Genomic DNA, 24573 nt, shown 5'->3' with positions numbered 1-24573 from the left:
TCACCACCCTGTTCTTTCTTCTCTCCAAAGTATTGTAAATTTTCCCTTTATTTCAGCATTTTCTGACATTTTTTGGCTACTGTAGAATCTCAAAAGTGCCACAGAAATAACTTTACCCTACGTTTGTTTCTCCTTCGTTTTCAAAATTGGTAAGTAGTAATTACTTTAAAATAAAATGTCAAATTGTATCTGAGTTTATTTAAATTTAGAAAATAAAATATTCAAATCACAGCTGCACAGTCATTTAAAAACATTTAGTAAACAAAAACATGCCATATTCTTAACAGAACAAAAACTCCTTCAGAATCTTCCAAGTTTAACACATACTTCAACAAATTAGTCATAAGAATATTTATACTAACTTTCTCCTGCATATCACTAGAAGCATAAAAAGACATGAAGGATAATTTCTGAACTCTAAGAGTTTATAACCTAACTGGGGAGACAAGATAACTAAATGGAATAACATCACCAGGCAGTACATATTTGCCTAAGGGCCAAAGGTAATGGCAACAATTACAGTATGTTCCACTGATGGATGAGGACAACAGTGGATGTAATCAGTGCCAGGAGAAAGGTTCCAACCAGAGAGGGAAGCTAGACTGTGAGGTCCTGGAAAGAATCTAGAAAGAAAGAGGCACAAAACAGACTGGTCTGGGGGAAAGATGGAGGATGCTGGCTTTTTAAAGGATTCATATTTCTGTATGTTGGGGAAACATCCATCTATTTCTAATTGGCTAAGAATTCCACGAAATGGATATTGAGGGGCGCCTGGGTGGCTCTGTGGGTTATGCCTCTACCTTCGACTCAGGTCATGATCTCAGGGTCCTGGGATTGAGCTCTGCATCGGGCTCTCTGCTCAGCGGGGAGTCTGCTTCCCTCTCTCTCTTTGCCTGCCTCTCTGCCTACTTGTGATCTCTGTCAAATAAATAAATAAAAATCTTTTAAAAAATAAAAATAAAAGGGCGCCTGGGTGGCTCAGTGGATTAAGCCGCTGCCTTCGGCTCAGGTCATGATCTCAGTGTCCTGGGATCAAGCCCCGCATCGGGCTCTCTGCTCAGCAGGGAGCCTGCTTCCCCCTCTGTCTCTGCCTGCCTCTCTGCCTACTTGTGATCTCTCTCTCTGTCAAATAAAATAAATAAAATCTTAAAAAAAAATAAAAATAAAAATAAAAATAAATGGATATTGAGTTTCATGAATGACTTTCAGGAATCAAGACATTTTAAAAGAGCAGACTTGCAACAACTACTTTCAGTAAGAATCATGGCTGGACAAGATTTAAAAAAAAAAAGGTAAACCTGGATTGGGGGTAAAGGCAAAACTATGCCAGAAATGTAAAACTAAGTAGTAGTGCTATAAGGAATAGGCAAATATTTCTGACAGCTGCTCTTGTTAGTATGAGAAGTACTCTTGTCGTAATATTATTAATAGCAATATACTTTGGGAGGGGCTGTCATTTACACTATGCAAATATTACCCTAAAATTCAGAAATATAAAAGGATAAACTAAGGCAATGCAAAAACTGAAATAATCCTAAGACTTACAGAAAGATAGTGTAATTAATCATAAAACTATACATGTGGATCATCTGTCCAGATAAAAACACAGATTATAGTTTTAAAACTATAGGAGTAGAAAAAAATTGACTAGATCATTCACTTATATGAAGCTGTAAGTATAAGCCTATCTCATTATATTTTCAAAAGGAAAAAAATTTCCTATGATAAAAAATCTAGACTAGAAATACAATGACATAGTATTAACTAAGCAAAATCCACAAAACTTTATCACATAGGGATAAATTTCCTTAGAATATGATTTCTTACTCTTTAAACAACAATAGAAATCCCTCATGCTGGTTTTTAATTGGTATTGCTTTCTGGAAAACAATTTAACAGTATTTCTCAAGAATCTAAAGAAGTTCATACTCCTTGACCAAATAATTCTACTTCTAGAAATCTGTGGATAGAGATGTTTAGGATTCATGCATAAAAAAGTTTAAAGCAGTTCACTGTCTAAATCAATAATATGAGGAAAATTTTGGAAGAACAGACTATATATTTTTAAGCAACTACAATTATGGGAAACCATCAACAATATATTAACAATGAATTAAAGTACCAATATTCCTAAAAAATTATTTACTTAAAGTTGTTATTATGGTTATTTTTCAGCAGTGGAACTACTGGTAATTTAGTAAATTGTAAAGGAAAATATTTTTTCTAAATTTTACATATTGAGTATGTCTTATTTCTATGAAGAGAACTAAAAGATGTTAACTATTGGAAGAAAATTAAAATTCCCTGTCCATCATTGAATTTGGAGGATTTGGGAGATTATTAAATTCAGAAGGGTACTAATTCACAAGCTGGCTTTAACAAAAGAGTTTATGATGGCCTACTTTGGAGGTACATACAAAATCTTCCCACAAATGGAACTTACTGTAGAGTAAGTAATTAGATACCTTGTTTTTTTAAAACAAAGGTAATACAACTATTTCACAAAACTGGCAGGCCTTTGCTGAAGAGATACTAATAGACTGGTCAATAGTCTATGAAAGGAGCATAATAGATTAACATTACATACTACTTTAACTGAATATTATATATACAAAAAATAGCTAATTAGATTATGCCTGAATAAGGTTAAAGTTTTGAATATAGGTTTATCTAGTATCATTGATAATTCAACAATGAAGAAAAAACTTAAACTTAAGACAGCATTGAAGCTAAGAGAGGTAAAATGCTGTTTAAATTTTTGTCCTCACTGTCAAAAGTACTGGTTGAGCAAACTGATGAGAATGACACTGCACTGCAGTCGGAGGATGCTTTATCTGTCCAGACAAGCTGCTCTCAGTTGTCTGCCAACCACAGACCCTGAAGTATGACAAAGATTCTCTTCTTGACCAAACTCTAGATAGGCTCTGTTGAGCTCCTTTTCAGCTAGGCCTTGTCCTTGGGCACGTTGTCAAAAGCAAGAATCCTACTCAGTTTAACCAGACTCCTCCCAATCTTGGTATCTGACCACCTTCCGTAACTGCTGGGTTCCTCATCTTCTATCATCTCCCACTTGATGTCTGACCACTTTAGTTACACTGGTTTAGCCAGAAGCCCCCCTCTCCACCGGTGTTTCCTCTTAGTAATTTTCTCCCCACTGATCCCTTCAAACTGTTCCTTGGCTATAAACTCTCACTTTTCTTTGCTGTATTTGGAGTTGAGCCCAATCTTGCTCCCCTACTACAAAGCCCCTTTGTAGTAGTTCCTATCTCTATAACACCACAGTACCCGTGAATAAAGTCTATCTTGCCATTTGAACAAGTGTCAGGAATAATTTTTTAACAGGTATCATTACTCACTCAGCTTACAAAGACAACAGACAAACATGCATACTGTTCAAATATCTCTAGTTTTTTATTACTATAATTATTGTGTAATCTGCAGGGTAATTTCATAAGTGAAACATCTTAAAAGAGATTACACCAAAAACCCTGTATTTATAAATGTTTTATCATATCAAAGTTATTTGTAAGTTACTTGTTTTAATCTTTGAATCTATTTTCTCATAGAAACAAGGTCAACAATGATAGCCTCCCAGGCTTACCCTACAAAATACTAAGAGTAGTTGAAAAGTGTTAAGTTCACATAAAAACAAAATGTATAAAGAGAACGGCTACTGCTATTAGCTGCAGCATTCATGCACTCTGCAGCTAAATGCAGCTTTACTACTCACCAAGAAAACTGGGGAAGATTAGCTGGTCTGAGCCTCCGTTTTCTAGTCTACTGAATTGGAGAGAATACCTAATTTAAAGTACTTACCAAACATTTAAGTCATTTAAGCATTCAGTGGGTTAAAATATACAAAACAACTAAAACAGTGCCTATAATACATAGTGGGCTTTCCTAAAAAAGATAGCAATTATTAATAGCCTTATTATACTAATACTGTATATTAAGAAGAGAATAAGCAGTGTCTTAAAATTCTAGCAGTTAGCCACACAAAGATTCTTTTCTACAAAATTACAAAAGAATTAGAAGAGAAGATGATGGTTTTAAAGGAAATGTAAGACTTACGGCTTTAACAATCTCATTCTGAAAATTTATCATGAGCTGAAATATATATAAGCAAAAAGATATATGCACAAGATTTACTGTACTATCATTATAATCACACAAACCTAGACTTCACTCTTTTTTGAGTAAAGATTTATTAAAACACAGTCATGTCCATTCACCCATTCATTTAAGTATTATCTATAGCTGCTTTTGTGCTCCAGTGGCACAGAAGAGTAGTTCTGATAGCGACTATAGAGTCCACAAAGTCTAAAATATTTACTGGCCCTCTGAAGAAAGTTTGACTTAAGCTAACCTGGAATGATAAAAATACACAGGAGTGATATTCACATTTTCTCAAATGACACGAATATTCTACTTTAATTTCTACTTTTACTTTGAAGAAAAATTATTTTAAATGAGGTCTTTTGAATAGAATTTGATATGGAACATAATTCCTACAAAACTGTTTCCAACTATCAGAAATCCCAGTCATGTATTTCATTATTGCTTGAGCTCTTTTGTCTCAGGAGAACAAGCCCTTGTCCCATATTGACCCCACCTCACCACCCTAATACCCCACCAGCAGTTCTCCACACTCTTCGCTTTGCTGCCAATGCTTATGCGGCACAATTGGTACACAGTTCAAGCCCAGGAATATACAGGAAACTCTCAAAACAATATTTTGTCTGTAAGTCAGCAAAGTCCAATAGCTTTAAAAGCCCTATATAAACCACTGCCATTTGCATGTCATCTGGAAATTTCTATCAGAATAATAATAATGAAGAGTAACTTTATGAGAATATTGTGAAAGTTTAAAAAGCTTCCAAACAAAATGAGTTACAAAATGAAATTTAAGCACTGAAGTACATTTTCTTAGTATTATTAGTTGTAAGATGTTCTTTCTCTTATCACTAAAAAGAAAAAAAATGCTGCCAGATAAGCTACAAAATTCCATCAAAATGTATCTAAGGTACATTTTTTTTCGTATTTTATGTTTTTTTTTTGCTTTTTTTTTTTAAGATTTTATTTATTTATTTGACAGAGAGAGATCACAGTAGGAGAGAGGAAGGGAAGAGATCACAGAGAGAGAGGAAGGGAAGCAGGCCCCCTGCTGAGCAGAGAGCCCGATGTGGGACTCGATCCCAGGACCCTGAGATCATGACCTGAGCTGAAGGCAGCGGCTTAACCCACTGAGCCCACTGAGCCACCCAGGCGCCCCTTTTTTTCGTATTTTAAATACTTCTTAGGTATGTTCAAAATGCGGAAAAATAATGTACCTTAGGATTTCAGAAACAGCGTGTTACCATAATTAGGCATTCCAATTTCAAAATAAATTAAAAATTTCCAGTGATTTTATAGATTAAATAAGCTTTTCCTAGAAAATTCCTCTTCTACTAAAAGACAATTCTTTTAGAATACTCAACTAGTACTCTCAAAAGCTCCTGATCCAATTACCTATAGGGCTTTGAAAAATATAGATAGATCCCTAAACCTTAATCCAGATCTCTTACATAAGACTATCCAAAAGAGTTGGTAACCCAGGATTCTATGTTTTTTAAGATTGATTGATTTGGAGTGTGAGAAACCAGGGGGGAGGAGCAGAAGGAGAGGGAGAAAGAGAATCCCAGAGTGTGGAGCCTGATAGGGACTCAATCCCACAACCCTGAGATCAGGATCTGAGCCCAAATCAAGAGTTGGACGCTTAACCGACTAAGCTACCCAGGTTCCCCATGAGTCTACACTTTTAACAAGTTCCAAGTATAACTTAGTATCAAGAATGCCTAAGCAATTGTAAATAAATAATGAGGACCTTAATATTAAAAATATTTTCATTTACAGTAACTGAGTAACAGCTAGACTGCTATTTCTTTACTGTTGTTATTATTAAATCCAAAGTACCTCTGAGGAGAGACCAGAATAATTTATATAATATTAAATTTGACTACCAATACCAATATTACACTTAATAGTAGGTCAATAAATTTTCTGAAAATATTTCAAGAGATATAAATTGAGGTTGTGGTTATAGCAACTAAAAGATTGTTTCACAATTTTTTGAAGTTATTTTATTGTGCAAACACTAAATGGATTAACATCTATGAGGGATGGAGTGACAATAAAATATCATGTTTTTCAAATTTTAATAGGTCAAGACTGTTACAAGTGTTACTAAGAGGTCAATCTAGTGCACATTAGCTCACTGCCTAGAAGAAAAAAATGGCCTACAAAATACAGAAATCTACCTGCTTTATGTACTTTGGGTCAATGTAGAACAATCTGCTTGAAAACAAAATATGCCCAGTGTAAGAGATATACTAGATGTTACACACGAAATGACTAATTATATATCATACCAAAAGTCTTCCTTAAATCCTTGATAAAGAAAAATATTTTTAAAATGTTTATTATCAATTTACCAAAGTTAATAAATTAAATAACAAAGAATATGCAAGCCAATTAAAAACTATCTAAATTAACCAGTCATGAAAGGGGGGGATATAATTACATGATCCCTCTAGTATTTCTAGTACTCAGAGTCAATGAGTTATGCAATAGTAAGTTACTGGCAGGTAGGCAGTCCGAAACTGAATGTGTTTTTCAGTTATCTTCCCAAAAAACTTTCTCGTATGAATTTTATTTTTCAAATCTAGTTCTCTTCTGCTGTTACAAATGCAAGGCTATAAATTAACATAACATAGTAACCCAGAAAAGTCAAGCTGCATAGTGACCCTAGGAAGCCCTCAGGGAAAGCCTTGAAGTTCTCTATTAATTTTATAGAATCTGCTCCCGAACCTTTTAAGTTTCATGTACATGTTAGAAAATAATGGTAGAAAACATACATTGTGATATAATGAAATAATTTGCCATATATTGTATCTAAGAATTTATTAGAAATACTCAACAAAGAACAAGATTATCCTGATTGTTAATATCTTAATCCTTTCATTTAAAAAACCCACACTTCTTTTCCTCCATTTAAAAATTTACTTGGGTTGGTATTTTCTTTTATAGAAGTGTTAAAATAATAAATTAGTTTATTAATGACTTTAAAGCTATTAGAGGTCTCTGTGTAAATGCTTAAATCAGAACAGTGACCTCATTCAGAAGTTATAAAAGTGACAAAGCAAAAGAAGACAAAATAAACAGTTTTCTGACAACATAGTAAAGAAGAAAATAAGAAGGTGATGGAGATATTCCATGTTCAATGTTGAAACTGTATTATTTAAACTTCTCTCAAAATATTTTCAACATGGCTAACACTTGTTTCGAGTAGAAGTGGAAACTACTCCAAAGGAGCTAAGATAATTAGAAAACACATTTTTACGAAGGATAAGTCCCAGCAAATAAAAAAGATTGTTTTTACTAAGGAGAAAAAAAAAACTTGTCAGGTGTTGTGTGTTGATCTTATTTAGTAGAATATTTCCCCTTCATTTTTTTTTTCTTCTTAAAAAAGGGAACTAAAACATTAATAGCACTGTTACATGTAAATACCCATTTAATCTCAGATTTTTGTGGGGATTTTTGGTTTACTGTGTTCAGGATCAAAAACACATTTTAGATCTAAAAATATATCACTCTAGTTAATTATTCAAACCAGCAATACCAAGTTAACTCAAAAAATACAATAAAACTGCTAATATTAACAGGGTCAGAACTTGTTGAGGGAAAGGAGAACGTTATCCTGAAAAACATCCAATAAATCATAACTTGATTATACGTTAGCACAAGTTCTACAAAATGTTTGTTAGTTCAGGATTGTCTATATATAAACTCTATCGTAACTGCCACACAATAGCATGCTATTTTTATTTTCTATAACAGCAAAAAGTAAAGTCCCTATTACATTAAGTTTGAATTAAAGAAACAGCAATTTAAAATAATACATCTCTAAGGGCCAGATAAATCTAGGGAACTTGGAGTACTCTTTATAAAGAGTTCATGTAATTCCCATGTATAAGAAGAATGCCACCAGCTTCTTGCCTTTCCCATAGAATAAAAACTACCAATTTGGGGTTGTAGTATTTGCCAACATATTTTAAAACACAGTTTTTACATTTACCATTTTTAAATAAATTTAAAGGATTCTAATATCATGAAAAATAAATGAGACAGGGAACAAAAGATGGACTGGATAACCTTGCCCTCCAGACTTCTCATCATACTATTATAACTACCACTTATTTAAGTTTTATCTGGCTACATAATGCACTGATAATTTTATTTATAAATATCAATTGAAAGCCCAAGCATTTCTTCACTAAAGGAAAAAGAAGTACTTCATTTAAATAAATATTCCTATTTTTCAAATGCAAGACTTACCCGTCTTCGACAAAAGGGGAGGCCTTGGGCAATGATGCTAATGCTAAATATCTTCATCACAGTTTGATGTGGCAGAGGCTCTTTTGCACTTTTAAGATCAACAGGAACCAAGCCATGGTTTAAAGTAGCTTTTCCTGGTTTTGACATTTTAAAACTCCTCTTGGTTGATGAATACTTTCTACATGTAATACAGGCACATTACTAAAAATTCTAACTACCAAATTAAAATATAATTTGCTAATTAAAAAACAAACCAAAAAAAAAAAAAAAAAAAAGGCTGAGAACCCAAGGCCTGCTGCTTTTGTCTTTTAACCTTCTCCTACCAAATGTCCTGACCTGTCTGAGGCTTGGTGAAGTGCAAACTATCCTAGAATAGCCAGGAATTATAAACTAGTGAAGTGAAAGCTCCTGCTCCTGCCAGTCAAACAGCTGGTGAACCTCCCATACAAAGTCAGTAATGTGAATACAGCCAAAGCAGGGCAATGCTGTAGGGTCTCTTTTAAACTTCTCCAACTACTAACCCAGGTATTCCCTAGAAAGTGAAAGTAAAGTTTTCTTTACAAAAATCATGTATTTTCTCCTAAATAAGGTCTTCCTTACCCAAATATCAGCATTAATATTTTAGAAATGTTTTGAAATGCACTTCAAATTTAAGGACAGCATTTATGCATGCTCAAAAAATACAAACACATGTGTGTTCTTAGATCTATTCAGAATGAACACTGTATTTTCAACTGTTTGTCTCTTTTCCTTTTTCATTCAACCATTCTTTATTTCATGCTAAGACGTTAAATCGACTCTATCTCTCTAAGGCTATTAATAGGCACTTCACATTAATCTTATAAGTAGACATTTTAGTTGTTTGCAAATGTCAGTTCAAATTCTCAAAAATGCAGTGTTTCTACTTAAAAGTATGTCATGTGATTAAAGATTTCTTTTTGAAAAACCCAAGTATTTATAAATGTAGCTTATGATGGGAAACATTTATAGTAAAATAATTACTAACCAGTTCATCACAAATCCTTACTGCCTAATTTCTCCAACATACCATTGTCAGAAATAACTTCCTAAAATGCATAGAGAGAATGTGGTGTACAATCCACTCCTCAAAAACTTTCCCTATATGTTCCCCAATGCCTAAGATACAACATGAAGATGAAGACTCTCCTCAGAGAGGCTCCAAACTAATCTTTCCAGCATTAACTCAAATATTTTCCAAAATTAAGCACTTATGCCAATGTTAATTAATACTACACTTCATATTCAAACCCATGAACTAGACTGTCATGAAGATGGTAAGAAAAAAAGTTCAGTGTAAGAATTAACAGAGAATAGTTTTGATAGATGGTAAGTAATGGATGTGAACCATCTATTCACGATGTTTGGTTAACTAGCTGTTCTCTCCTTCCATTCTATTGTCCTCTTTCAAAAGCCAGTCATCTTACTTATCTCTCCCTCCAATAGCTTCTATTGATCTCTATAAGGAGAACTTAGAATTTGATATGAAGGGAATGAAAAACGAGAATCAGAGATGAGTGACTTCTTTCTTAACTTTGTAAAGATATGTCTTACTAAATATAAAGTAGGCTACTGGGGAAGCCAATCCATACACTAGAAATACTCCCAGTACCACCAAGATGCTACATTCCTTTTATGCCATAATTTAAAATGTAGTTAGGGACACCTGGGTGGCTCAGTCAGTTAAGCTGCTGCTTTCGACTCGGGTCATGATCCCAGGGTCCTGGGATAGAGTCCCACAGCAGGGAGCCTGCTTCTCTCTCTGCCTCTGCCTGCCACTCTGCCTACTTGTGCGTGCGCGCATTCTCTCTCTCCCTCTCTCTCTCTCTCTCTGACAAATAAATAAATAAATAAAATCTTTTCTAAAATAAAATAAAATGTAGTTAGAAATTCAAAATCAAGGGCATCTGGGTAGCTCAGTGGGTTAAGCCTCTGCCTTCAGCTCAGGTCATGATCTCAGGGTCCTGGGATCAAGTCCCGTGTGGGGTTCTCTGCTTGGCGGGAAGCCTGCCCTCTCCTCCTCTCTCTGCCTACCTTTCTGCCTACTTGTGATCTCTCTCTCTGTCAAATAAATAAATAAAGTCTTAAAAAAAAAATTCAAAATCATTGGGGTGCCTAGGTGGCTCGATCAGTTAAGCATCCAACTCTTGATCTCAGCTTGTCTTAATCTCAGGGTCGTGAGTTTAAGCCCTGTGAGTTCAAGCCACTTAGAAAAAAAAAAAGCAAAATCATTTTCAGAGGTGACATTTTTAATTACACCAAAGTAAACAACCAAATTTCCCCAAGGAAAATAAACAAATGACCAATAAGCATATATATGTCAAGATGCTCAATATCACTAATTAGGGAAGTATAAATCAAAACCAGAATGAACTAACAATGCAGACCCATTAGGATAGCTATTATTTAAAAATAAAACAAAAAAAGTAAAAATAAAACACACACACACAAATACAAACAAGAACAAGTATTAGCAATGATGTGGAAAAAATGGAATACTTGCGCATTGCTGGCAAGAACGTAAAATGTAGGTAGCTACTGTGGAAAATAGTATGGAGGATCCTCAAAAAATTACCACATGATCCAGCAATTGCACTTTGGGGTATACACTTCCCAAAAAAGAACTGAAAGCGGGGATTCAAACAGATATTCATACATCCATGTTCACAGCAACATATTCACAACAGCCAAGAGATGGAAGCAACCCAAGTAACCACTGACAGATGAGTGGGCAAACAAAATGTGGTATATACATACAAGAGAACACTATGTAGATTTAAAAAGGAAGGAAATTCTGACATGTTACAGCATGGATGAATTCTGAAGACATAATGGTTAAGTGAAATAAGTCAGTCAAAAAAGGACAAATGTCGTATGATCCCACCCCTACATGACATCCTTAGCATAGTTAAATTCATGGAGACAGAAATTAGAATGGTGATTGCCAGCAGCAACCGGGAGAAAGGACTCGAAAGTTAGTGTTTTATGGAATGAGTCTCAGCTGGAAAAGATGAAAACGTTCTGGAGATGGATAGTGGTGATGGCTGCACAACACTGTGAATGTATTTAAAGCTAATGAATTGTACACTTAAAATACAGTTAAAATGATAAATTTTGGGTGCCTGGGTGGCTCAGTGGGTTAAAGCCTCTGCCTTCGGCTCAGGTCATGATCTCAGGGTCCCGGCATTGAGGACATTGAGGATTGAGCCCCGCATCGGGCTCTCTGCTCAGCAAGAAGCCTGCTTCCCCTCCTTCTCTCTCTGCCTGTCTCTCTGCCTACTTGTGATCTCTCTCTCTCTGTGTCAAATAAATAAATAAAATCTTTTAAAAAAATGATAAATTTTATGCTATGGATATTTTAGCCACAAAATTATTTCAATAAAAAAGTAAATAATTACAAACCATAAACACCAAAAAACCAAACCAAAACAAAAACACACAACAGAGATCTAGGGATAAAAGAGAGAATACTGGAAATTTTTAATTTGATATGGTTAGAAAAAAAAAAAAAAGATGAGGCTGTTATCTAAGATCACCAAGTGTACAGCCCCAGTAAGGGGGTGGGTGAGTGTCTCTAGCTTGTTCCAGTCTCAGCTCCTCTTCTGATGCTCACTTTATTTCTTAACACTTTTTCTCAAATCACACTCTTTACTCCTTATTAGAAAAATCCTTTTGTTGCAGTAGCTCTGGAATGTCCCTTCTCCAAGCAACGATTAGTATCTACTTTGTTAATATTACATATAGTTTTATGTAGACCGACATTCTTTATTCTCAAAAGAATTCTCAGTGGTATCTTTGAAATCAGTTAATTAAATCTTCAAAATTCCTTTCTCTGAACCACAAAGAAGATATAAACTATGTGGTACTTCAATGCAGAAATATCAGAGGATTATACTATATTTCACAAGTTTAACATACTCATTCTGCACTGAAAAATAAATGCAACAGATCAACTCCAAACTTAACTTTCACTTAATCCAATAATAAGGATAACATACTGGAAATTATAATTTTATATCTTAAAGTCCTCAAAGAACTTTATAGTTACATGTATTTACATGAAGATAGTTTAAAGATGAGGAAGATATGAAGCTCACTAATCAATTTGGAGTCTGATCTTAAGGAGGGGGAAAAAAAGATTTGGGACTAAAAAAAAATAATTTGAACTGAGAAAATTAAAACTAAAATGAACCATGTTCTTTCTCCTGCTTATAAGAGGGAATAAAATATTATGAAGTAGAATTAATTTTTCATTTTCAAGAAATTATCATTGGAGTAAAACTAGGGCTATTTATTTGGAGATAACCAAGTTCTGGTAAACACATTGTGACATTCTAATTCAAGTCATTTTTTTAAATCAGTAAATAACTGCCCTCAACTGGATAATACAGAGCATTGCAACTCTAGCAAACCTAACGCTAAATCTGATTATGTGTCTGCAACACTATATTTCTATAAAGGACATTACTAGTGATTGAACAAGTACTGATTTCCAAAAGTGTGTACTACCAAGTTTCATCATTTTGAAGGATTTAAGTTAACAGTACTTCTAAAGCAATGTTCTCAATCAGCATGAAAACATTCAGAATACCAGAATTTCAAATACTAAAGAAAATCCCAGTCAATGAGGGAAATGAAATCATAGACAAAGCACAGAACCCTAATTGTTAACTTTAAAATGCACCTAGTTCCATGGGCTCAAGAAAGAATTAAGTCTCAGTATCAATCATATTTTTAAAAACATTTAAGATACTCTTATTAACCCCCTCTCCCAAGCTGCAACTCTGCAAAACAGACGAACGAACTCCTTTTAAGATGACACTGACAAATATTAATGAAGTGTAATATAAGTCGGTACGAGCATCAACGCTAGTACCAAACTGCCTTCATGCAAAGCATGGTTCTACTACTTATTTGTAGTATGACCTTAAATTAATGCCTTTACACCTCAATTTCATCTATAAAAAACCTTCTCATAGGCTTTTATGAGTATTAAATTAGTTAATGCAAGTGAAACACACAGATTAATGCTTCCCATCTAGTAAGTGTCCAGTAGTATTAGCTGCCCTTACTAATACTGCTGCTGCTGCTGCTGCTGTTGCTGCTGCTGCTACATTAAGATAAAAAAATCACATACAGCTTTGTAATAAGTATCAGTTTTACAAGTCACTAGAAAAGCAAGCAGAGATTCTAAAATCCATCTGAAATAACTTTAAAATATTTTAAAACATAATCATCTATAAGTTTTACAAAGGCTTCCATAATTCTGTCACAATTTTACCTAAAAATTAATTTGTAATATCTTAACTGCAGTGTCTTTTAAGATTCCAGATGTCATTGACTATCTATCCAACAACTGAACATTAGGGAATTTGTGGTAAAGAGAAGATCTCTATAAGGCATTTTGTCCACCAACCACTTACTGATTTTCTTTCTTCTAAAAGTTTGTACTAGTCAAAGATGACTACAGATAAATGCTAATGCACCAAATACCCACAATTTAGTATTTCTAAACGTATTATAGTCCCACACTTTCCAATTCTCTAATGACAACAAAAAGATTTACAGCTTTATATTCTGGAAATCTACCTTTTCGTTCATTCATTATTACACAGAAGGCTAGTATTTAACTGTTCTTGGCCAAAGGCCACAGCATACAAGCAGCATAAAGATTTTCCATTTTCATAAACTACTCCTGATTCAGCTGAAACAACTCACTTGAAGATAAATTTACCTACAAGCATGAATGATTTTATACCAAGAGTTTTCAAAGTCTCGTACCAATACTCCTGACAGGGAGAATATCAGCCTATGTCATTTTTTTTTTTAAGATTTTATTTATTTATTTGACAGAGAGAGATCATAAGTAGACAGAGAGTTAGGCAGAGAGAGAAGGGGAAGCAGGTTCCCCGCTGAGCAGAGAGCCCGATGTGGGGCTCGATCCCAGGACACCGGGATCATGACCTGAGCCAAAGCCAGCGGCTTAATCCACTGAGCCACCCAGGCGCCCCATTTTAAACACAGTACTATTCACTACTTCTACGAATTTAAGCAAACAAGTGACTTAACTTATTCTTAGGTAGAAACAAAAAAAAATTCCAGATGTTTAAAATTAGACTACTACTAAAGCAAAATAAGTCAGATTCAATATTCTTTTGAGACAGGAATTCATTATTACAAAGTATACTCATTTATTCAGGAATACAGAGTGAGAAAAATTATTCTGTTTCTCAGTCATTTTTTTTCATCTTTCCTAACACCTTAGATACCAGAATATTAAAGATCTTCTCAGCCTAAGCAATCCATGTACAAAGATAGAGCAATTTAAACAGAGGAAAACAATGGTAAATCAAGATATTAAGTTTCTTGGCTTAATGATAAATGGTGAAGCCTGTATTAGTTAAAACTGCAAAAAAATATAATAAATCCAAACAAGATTGTTGGTCAACTGTAGAAACAAAAATATAATCAGATTTAGTAAGAAAGAAAAATATAAATATATGGCATTGCTTTTAAAATGTTATTATCTGGGGCGCCTGGGTGGCTCAGTGGGTTAATCCTCTGCCTTCAGCTCAGGTCATGATCTCGGGGTCCTGGGATCGAGCCCTGCATCAGGCTCTCTGCACAGCAGAGAACCTGCCTCCCTCTCTCTCTCTCTCTGCCTGCCTCTCTGCCTACTTGTGATCTCTCTCTCTGTTACATGAAGAAATAAAAAATTAAAAAAAAATAAAAATAAAATGTTATTATCCAAAAAAGGCATAGAGCAAACAAAAGAAACATTTTATTAAAATTAAAAACATTCAAGATGATTAAAAAATGATTCCTTAAAAAGTTCTATAAGGATTTTTGGGGGGATTTTTTGGTGTGTTTTTTTTTTTTTGGTTGTTTTTTTTTAAGGGAGGGAAAGGGTAGTGGTACAGGGAAAGGGAGAGAGAGAATATTAAGCAAGCTCCATGCTGGGCTGACCTCACAACATGAGGTCAGCACCTGAGCCAAAATCAAGTCGGAAACTTAACCGAGTCACCCAGATGCCCCTCTAAAAGACATTTAAATACTCAAAAGTGTGCACTAAGAAAGATTATAACTTCCAACTATAATGAACACGAGATATTATATTCATATATACAGTTAACAGATCATAACATATTACTGTACAGAAAATAGTCCCTTCCTTATCCACCATTTCAGTTAACCATGTTCAACTGAGAAGGCAGATGATCTGGACATACCGCCGGAAGGTCAAGAGTACTTATTGCTCCAACACAGTGCCTATGACATTCAACTCACTTCACCTCATCATGTAGGTGTTTTATCTTCTTACAACATCACAAGAAGGGTGGGTTCAGAACAATAAGATATTTAGAGAGAGAGACCATTTTCACATAACTTTGGTTATAGTATCTTGTTATAATTGTTCATATTTTATTACTATCGCTGGTAATTTCTTACTGTGCCTAATTTATAAATCAAACTGTATCATATGGATGCTTGTATAGGAAAAAACGTAGTATTTATAAGACTCAGTACTATCTAGGATTTCAGGCTTCCACCGGGGGGTCTTGGAAAAGAATGTAACTCCTCCACGGATAAAGGGAGACTGATAATTTTCTTTAGCTGGGCACCAAGGGGCAGCCCCTTAGTACTTAAGAGAAACTAGCCTGGGTTCTGAAATAGCACATACAGTTTATACAAGTGTTATAAAAATGTGACCTGGTAATTGGCATTTGTAAAATAAAAGCATTATGTATAAATATCAATGTATGTATTTTTGACACTGTCAAAGTAAAAATGCTACAATAGTGGGTTACATAAAGTACTGTAACTGCTTTGATTTATAGAGCCACTGTCTAACTGCTGGACATCTAGGTTCTTTCTGAATTCTGCTGGAATTTTCCAGTTATTTCTAAAAAAAAAAAAAAATAAAGCTAAAAATAATGTTATAAAAACTAAGAGAAAATCCAACCAAACAAGTCCTTCAAAATGATGACAAAACTACCCCATGGTACACCAGAAATTTTATGATCCAAAAATCCCAACTACTTATTAGCTTATTTACGACTAAATTTGTTTACAACTGCATTATTCTTGACTAAACTTTTATCTCAATCAACTCTCAGCAAATTAACTGGAGTTCATACTCCAGGTAAATTTATCATCATACGAAAAATCCTGGGTGAATTTTAAGTACTAGGTTCAGCTCTACCACTAACCAGTGTCCCTAAATAAGTCTCTTGTCTCAGATTTCAGATTTCCAGAATGAGGAGACCAAACTAGATGACTGAGAATGAAGTCCCTTGCAGCTTTAAGAGTATATGTCAGCTCCAGTAGTACCAAGTATAGAGCCTTCTTGCAATAGTCTTGGACTATCAATTTGGTGAGCCTTCCTTTATTACAGTTTGGTGAATAGTATAGCTACAGTTTTATAAAACATGTAAAAAGAAATTCACTACTTCATTTGTGTACACCTTTTAAAAACAGACATTTATCCCTTTGCTATAAATAAATAAATATATATATACTACTGTTCTATAACAATAAGAAAATATTTTTCACTGGAAAAAAGTTTCAGGCAGAAATTATTTTTTTATATGATTCAAGAAAAATATCTCAGGATTTTTCTGATCCATACTATACCATAATAATTTGTTTATATTTTTTTCTTTCCTACTTACCATAGTGGCCAAAGAGTGACATCAGAATATACTGTATAATATAAATTTTATAAACTTTGGATTTTACTCCCATATTTGTGTCTTAGAGCTTTGTTATACTAAAATGATACTTCTCCTCATTCTTTCATTCAACATTTAAAGAATTATCTGAGATTTAAAAAAAAATTCAACTACTGGATTGAATTTTTTAAGTATTTCAGAAATGCCCAGTATGAAGTCCTTAATGACTTTAACATGCCTTGCCTCATGATTAAGTTTAACTCTTACAGTCTGTGTTGAGTTAACCCCAGCTGTTAAACTGGTCTTACACAGCTGCTCACCAAGAATTTAGTTGACGATTATTATAGTTATACCTTGAAGTCAACTATGACAAAAATTACCCAGTAATTACAGGTATTTCAGTCATGCAAAAACCTCATCATATGACAAAATAAGGATTTAAAGCAACTTCATTTTTCACAATCCTCAAAATAAAATTAGGTTTAAGAAAGGAGACAAAAACTTTCCTTATATTAGTTTTTTAAGGTCCATCATTTAAGTTACTTTTCTAAACAAGCTTAAGCATTAACGGGTCATCAACCTTTCAGTTAAAGTCAGTATTACTTATTAATTTATGTCTCCTACAAAAATTCTAAGTGTGAGCTAGGGAGTCATAAATAAGGACATAATACTAAGAAATCTTTTAACAATAATAATGATAATACTGTCATGCAGGTGGTTTTTCGATACAGTTTAAAACAAATTGAACTGAGCTACAATGCAGGAAGTTCACCAAATTAATGGTTTAAAACATTATAAGAACTTATCCTATGAAAAATAAAAGGCTGAACCTATGGAAATATACAGTATTTGACAATGCTGACAATTTAAAAAATAAAATGGGGGGAGATAATTATCTTTACTACGCTGTTGAGTTTTAACAGAATTATAAATAAAAAACAATTATTTTGAGTGAAATGAACATAGTTCCACAACTTCACTTATATAATTCTCAGTAACATGCTATGAGAACATGTGAGATTTATCAATATTCATTGAATACTCATAAATTACAATTTTCTGCAAATATTGATAAAGATTTCATTGGTATTCATTTATCAATATTTATTTCAGCATCAAATTTAAGCAAGGAATTATTAAGCACAGCAAATACTTTTAGAATTAAGCTATCAAAAAGACACATACAGATTTCATTCTTGCATGGGCTGACAGTTGATACCCCTGGCCTTTTACACTGTCAAAATTATACATTAAACAAAATACACCAGTAAACATCAACATTAATTTTACAGCAGAAGTTAAACAAAAAGCTAACTGGTTATTAAGAAAATAAGACTCAATACCTGAATTCTTGATTATGCCTGAAACAGAAAGATCTCAGGATGGAAGCAGGAAGTCCAGGGATGCTAAGAGACTATCAGAGACCAATAGGAGATGTAAAGCAAGTTTGCAGCTCTAGGGCTTAGAAAAAAACGATGTATTACTTCAGATTGGTGCAGTGATATGGGGGAAGGATTAAACACTGACAGAGTTCCTAGTAAATCATGCTTTATTTTACTTAAATATCATGAAAAGACTGGGAGGTATCAATATCCTACATTTTACAGACAAGGAAATTGAGGTTCAGAAGGGTTTTAAAAATTGCTCAAGGAAACAGAGCTGTGAGGCAGTGAAGTTAAGATTTTTACCCCAGGATGTCTGATTTCTAAATTCATGCTTTGTATTAGAACATCTATTCCATTCTAGAAATTCTATTCTATAAGTTAAGCTTAACTTAGTGGTGTTACTTTGTTATCTCCTTTGGAGATTTACTTTTTATTATATGTGTTTCAGGTATGTAAGTTTGCCAGATAACTGAGTTCTAGATAACAGAAATACAGTATTCTGTAAGACACATATATTATATATGGAACCAATTTTAATGAGCCTGAATTTTATGAAGTCCAAGTAAAAAGAAAAAAAAGAGTTATTAGAGCAAAGATATTATGAGGTCATAATATCTGTGTTTTTCAAAAATAGTCATAACAGTATCCCTCATCTTTTTTTTTTTTTAAGATTTTATTTATTTATTTGATAGAGATTACAAATAGTCAGAGAGGCAGGCAGGGAGAGAGGAGGAAACAGGCTCGCCGCTGAGCAGTCAGCCTGATGTGGGCCTTGATCCCAGGACCCCGAGACCATGACCTGAGCCAAGGGTAGAGACTTTTAACCCACTGAGCCACCCAGGCGCCCCAGTATCCCTCATCTTATATGCTCTTTTTACAATGTACTCTGATACTCCTTCCACTGACAAGTGGAATATGTTTCAAACAAAAAAGAACATTTAAGTTACTTCCTAGGATAGGCATAAAAAGGAGATTCAGCTTTCACCTTACCTACTGAAATATTCAAATGATAGCCCCATTTTAAGTAGTCCAATTGCCCTGAGACCACCATGCTGTGAAGAAACTCAAACTAGCCCAAGTAGAAAGACCACATATGTAGAAATCCCGAGATTATATGAAGCAAAAAAGATTCTTGGCCAGCCCCCATCTGTTCTAAAGCCCTGTTTTTCACCTCTATAGCCATCATCTGACTGAAACCCTGAATTAGCAATGCCCTAATGAGTCCCTCCTAAATTCATAACCTACAATAACAATGAGAAATAATAAAATACTTATTTGTTATAATCTATGAACCTTTGGAGTGACTGTTTAGGTGGCAATAGATAACTGAAATATCTTACAAGACAAGGAGCTCTAAGAACGCTGGTTTACTTCTGTGATATGACAAATGGTCATCCTAAGTAGAGTGTAAACGTCAAAACTTAGTAGGAATGGAAAGGATAACAGGAGATCCAGGATGAAAATCTGGGTATTTAGGGTTGGCAAAGTTTTGGAGACAAATTCTCACCTTGATAATATCCATTTGAAGTGAGGTATTAAACAAATCTCTGGCTGTTTAAATAATAAACTTAATTATTACATGTTACATGTTATGCTGATGTGACTTTATATCCAAACTGTGACAAATGAAAACTTATTTTTGGATTTCCTACAATCATACTTGTCTTTCTAAGCAAAGTCAAATGACTAGAGATGCAGGCAGGGATAATGAAGATAAACAGGGCAGGTTAAAGTCCTGGAAAGCCCATTTAAAAGGCACAAATGATCATTGTTTAGTAAGTACAGAAGACAAGTAAAGCCAGATACATCACACTTCCAGAAGAAAAAAGTCAGTGTTTTATGGGAACTCTTCTCCAGATTTTCAAATATTGGCAACAAATTTAAATGTGTTTAAAAAAAATACTATATAAGACACCAGTTTGCAATCTTCTGTTATGGAGTGAAAAAGCATAAAAATTAAATATAAGATTACTGATATCTAAGTGATACACAATAATGAGTCTCTCTTAAAACTTTAATCTTCATTTCTATACCAGTTAACAGAGTGAAAGAGTAGTAAGAAATACACCTGAAAACTGAAACTGTGAGTGATAAACATTACAGACATACCTCGGCATATTTAAAGTTTTCACTCATTAGACCATAAGACAGATGGTAGCATATTGGTAAAGTAAAAACAATCCATTCTTGAAAACCAAATTTATAAGGTTGATATTTAAAACCAACATCTGTAGCTAAACAAATGAATAACTCTTGGCACTTACTTCCCAAATTCCCAAGTACTTTCTTTATACTTCATTCCCCATTTCAATAACCACAAATTTTCACTTAAGACCAACCAAAAACAGAAAATTAAAGCATTTTCACTTTGGAAGTAAAGCAGCCTCTACAAGCAACAGTAAGTGGAGAAGCCACTTTTAATAAGAACATCAGCGAAGACCAAATGAACAGAATGACATGGTACATTTGAACCAAGCAAATCCTTTTATGAAAAAAAAAAAAAAACTTATACATTATTTTTAGCCCTGGTGATCTATGAAAACAATTAGCATTTTTCTATTTACATTTTACTTAATTAGAAATTAAAGTTTACATGCAAGATGCTACCCTGACGGTTCTTACTACTAGGAGGAATCAAGTTAGCATTCTATATCAGTTACAGCTAGTAGCGATACCAACATTTTACAAAATGTGTTCTCTAAAATGCATCCTAAGTAGAGATAATAAAAAGTCAACCTGACTTTACTTCCATTCATAATGACTACTTTCATTTATTTATAATCATCTCTTAACTGTGAGAAATTTAGGTATTCTTGTAGCATTAAAGCAGTAATTCTAGGATTGCTATAGAAGCACTAAAGAGAATCTTCCCTTGTATTTACTCCAGTTCTGGCTATTCAGTTCAAGGGCACGTATCATTATAGAACTAGCATTTCCATCTTTTCTGTATATTTTCACATGAGGTCTCAAAGCCCAACACTACCAAAATTTGCTTTAGGTTCTCTTTCAAATTCCTTCTAGGCTTAGCACTAACAACAATTAGAAGGAAAAAAAAAAAACTGTCAGAATTACTAAAGGGTTCCATGGTTGGCAGTGATGAAATTCACACCACCAAACAGCTGGACTCTATGTTAAAGGTTACAGTGTTGTAGACAAAAATCAGTGTAATAGTTTTAACTAAGACAGTAGGTATCTTTGGAACTAAAGATATTTTGCATAGCATATTATATAGACCAGAATAGTTAGGTAAGCTAGTTTTAGTATAATCTTACAACATTATGATGATAAATCTTACAAGAAATAACAACTAATACTTATTAAGGACTGTGACTTTTCTAACTACTTTACAGATATTATCTCATTGAACCCTCTCAATAACACTATTGATGATACTAATACCATCCTTATGATCGAGAGAGGTTAACAGTTTGCCTGAGGTTAAGTTGCCATGAAGTAACAGCTAATATTTGAAAACTTCACAGTCTGATTACAGATATCACAATCTCTACTTACTTCATAATTATTTGCATTTGTTATAGTTACTGAGGGCACAGACTACTCAACCATTCATGAAGCCCCATGTGAGAAATTCCCTTTATTTAATATTAGGAAAAGGGTGTGTGTGTGTGTGTCTGACGGGTGTGTGTGTGTGTGTGTGTCTGTCTGTCTGTCTGACGTTTTCTCTTCCCGAGAGAGGATTCAGCATATCCTTTTAATTTTATCACAAGGAAAGAGAGAGACAAAGTAATAGATCAATGTTCTGCAAACTTTAATCTATATTAGAAACACGTGGAAGTTTATTACAAATGCACATCCCAACCCTGGTGATTCAGTTAAGTAGTTTTGAAATGTAACCCAGCAATTTGCATTGTTAATAAGCACTCCAGATGTTTCCAACACATCTAGTCTAGGGTTACCCTTTATATACAGGTATAGACCCCTATGAGTGGTCGACCTTATCCTATTAACAGCTTATGCCATCTCATCATAATTCAGTCCTTATCTTTTCTCCTGGCTTTGTCTTCATAGTCTACTCCAATATTTTCCCTGGTACCAATTTTCATGTGCATTTGATCATTTTATTCTGTTTCTCCTACATATAGACCAACTCAAATTCCTTGTGGAAGATAGGACACACATTTCTTTAAAAGGAAGCCAATTCATTTGGCAGTTTAACACCCAAAACCAGTATAGGTCACCAATTAAGGGCATTAATGTGCTATGTAAATGTTACACTTCTACTCCAAACAACTCCATGCCCTTCATGGATCTGCACTGGATGCAAACTATTTGCATATACAATGAGTGATGATCAGCACACTCTTCTTCCTTGTATCATGTCTCATGAGAATGGTGGTTCACAGGTCAAACCAGCCTACAGAAATACTTCTGAAAAACTTGGACACCAACATACAAAATATTGAAAAATTCCAGAATTCCAGTGACTTTTCAGGAATTGGAAAATATGGCAGTATCAGGATTGCAATTTCTGCAATAACCCCCTTTAGAGATGCTCTGGATCTTATGTTTAGTCAATTACATTCATTTAAATTACTTTTCTGACTCTTATTATCTCTCAAATTTGTGTCTCCTATAAACTGTGATATGGGGAAGTGAGCTTAAGAAAGTTTTCTGGTTGAAAATCATTTCAGTATGGTCAAGGAGTCACTGATGGAAACTAGTTTTAATACAGGTGAATGATAGTCTAGAAGTGTTTTTAGTATTCATACTAACCTGATTTTCCCAAACCCTCTGACTTTTGAGAAAATCAAAGTGATCTCTTACCTTTGTAAAATACCACATATGCTCAATTCTGTACTTGCCCCCTTCTGCATTCACCTTTTAGAAATGAAATACCCTTATGGTGGATGTAGGTATCTAGCATAGCAATGTTACATGCAACACCTTCCTCCCTTCCACTCCCATAAAGGTCAGTATTAAATTGTGGTATCTTAGAAGGAAAATGGCAATTCTTTCGATGCAATCATAATTGCTAAACTTGTAAGACAAGGTTTTCTCCAGATACATGTTAAAAATACTTTAATGTCTTCATCAATAGCATCTAATATTTCTCTTTCTCAAGGAAGAAGCAGTTCAGATGTCTCTCACCATAACCAGATACTATTTCTTTTTTTACTTGTTTTACACTCTTGACCATATAACATTTGCCAAGTAGATTATGCCATGAATAGCTAATTTCATTACCTGAACAAAAAGATCGGAATTCAATTTCAGTGTTTAATATGTAAGCTCATGTCAATCTGTCAAAATTCAGGAATAAACCTTTTCAGAAAACTAGACAGACACAAAAACAACAAACACAAAGAAAATATAATTTTATCACAGTTAAAGAATACCATTTACATAGCAATGATTTTTAAACTTAAAAGAAACTCATCACTATTAACAGGACTACATTCTCAGTAAAAGAGCTAAAGACCACAGTTCTATCACTTCATTATAGTACTAATTTGAGGCAATGCTTTAAGATATTAAAATTAGCAAATCTAAGGAAGACTCAGAAGATAAGGTTCTTTTAAGTCTTTAAATGTAGTACTGCCCTGTCTGTCATATGATCTTCTTACAGGTTCTTTTCTAAGTATAACAGCATGTTTCCCCTGAGTTCAACCTAATCACAAAAAGAACAGTAAAAATAGTAAAGAGAAAACATCCTTATTTTCTGCCCTGAAATATAACATAAAAATTATTAACAAATTCTCTCTAAAGTGTATCAAGGGGAGACATAAAAATTTAACCAAGGTTCTACTTAAGACATTGAACTTCTTTATAAGGCACCTAAGATCAGTATGTTAATTATAATTGAATAAAAAAAAGAAGACAAAAAGATCAGTAGTAGTCTATAAGTTAAATGTAGCTCAAAGCCAGTGTTTTTGAAGCCTGAACAATGTTTTTCCTTTTAACTGAATATTAACACTTTTTTAAGAAGATGTACATACGTACATGCACACAAACATATCCCATAGTTCATAAGAGCCTAAACAATCTTATTGGCTCTTATTACGACTTTCTTCACACTCATTCATCCTATCTATCTGGACCCTGTAGATTATATTTTTCATTTCCTCACTCAAGCAACCAGAAGAAATTGAGGAATAACAATCATC

General features: G+C 33.9%; 1 protein-coding gene across 6 annotated transcripts in view; it reads right to left on the bottom strand.

Moving 5' to 3' along the window:
- FBXW7 (F-box and WD repeat domain containing 7) overlaps positions 1-24573 on the bottom strand; it is a 232790-nt gene that overhangs the window by 55544 nt on the left and 152673 nt on the right. The window contains exon 1 of one of the 6 annotated variants that reach the window (XM_004758069.3): positions 8374-8609. The exons of 4 other annotated variants lie outside the window; for them this stretch is intronic. In XM_004758069.3, the coding sequence (XP_004758126.1) occupies positions 8374-8520 (147 nt within the window). In that variant the 5' untranslated portion in view covers positions 8521-8609. Of the gene's footprint in view, positions 1-8373; positions 8610-18499; positions 18525-24573 lie in introns of those variants that run through there. One more of the 6 variants, XM_045078323.1, reaches the window with a different exon arrangement.

This window comes from Mustela putorius, unplaced genomic scaffold, assembly GCF_011764305.1.
Source record: "Mustela putorius furo isolate JIRA1106 unplaced genomic scaffold, ASM1176430v1.1 tig00000242_pilon_pilon_pilon, whole genome shotgun sequence".
NCBI classification, from domain to species: Eukaryota; Metazoa; Chordata; class Mammalia; order Carnivora; family Mustelidae; genus Mustela; species Mustela putorius.
This window is presented reverse-complemented; position numbering and strand designations above follow the sequence as displayed.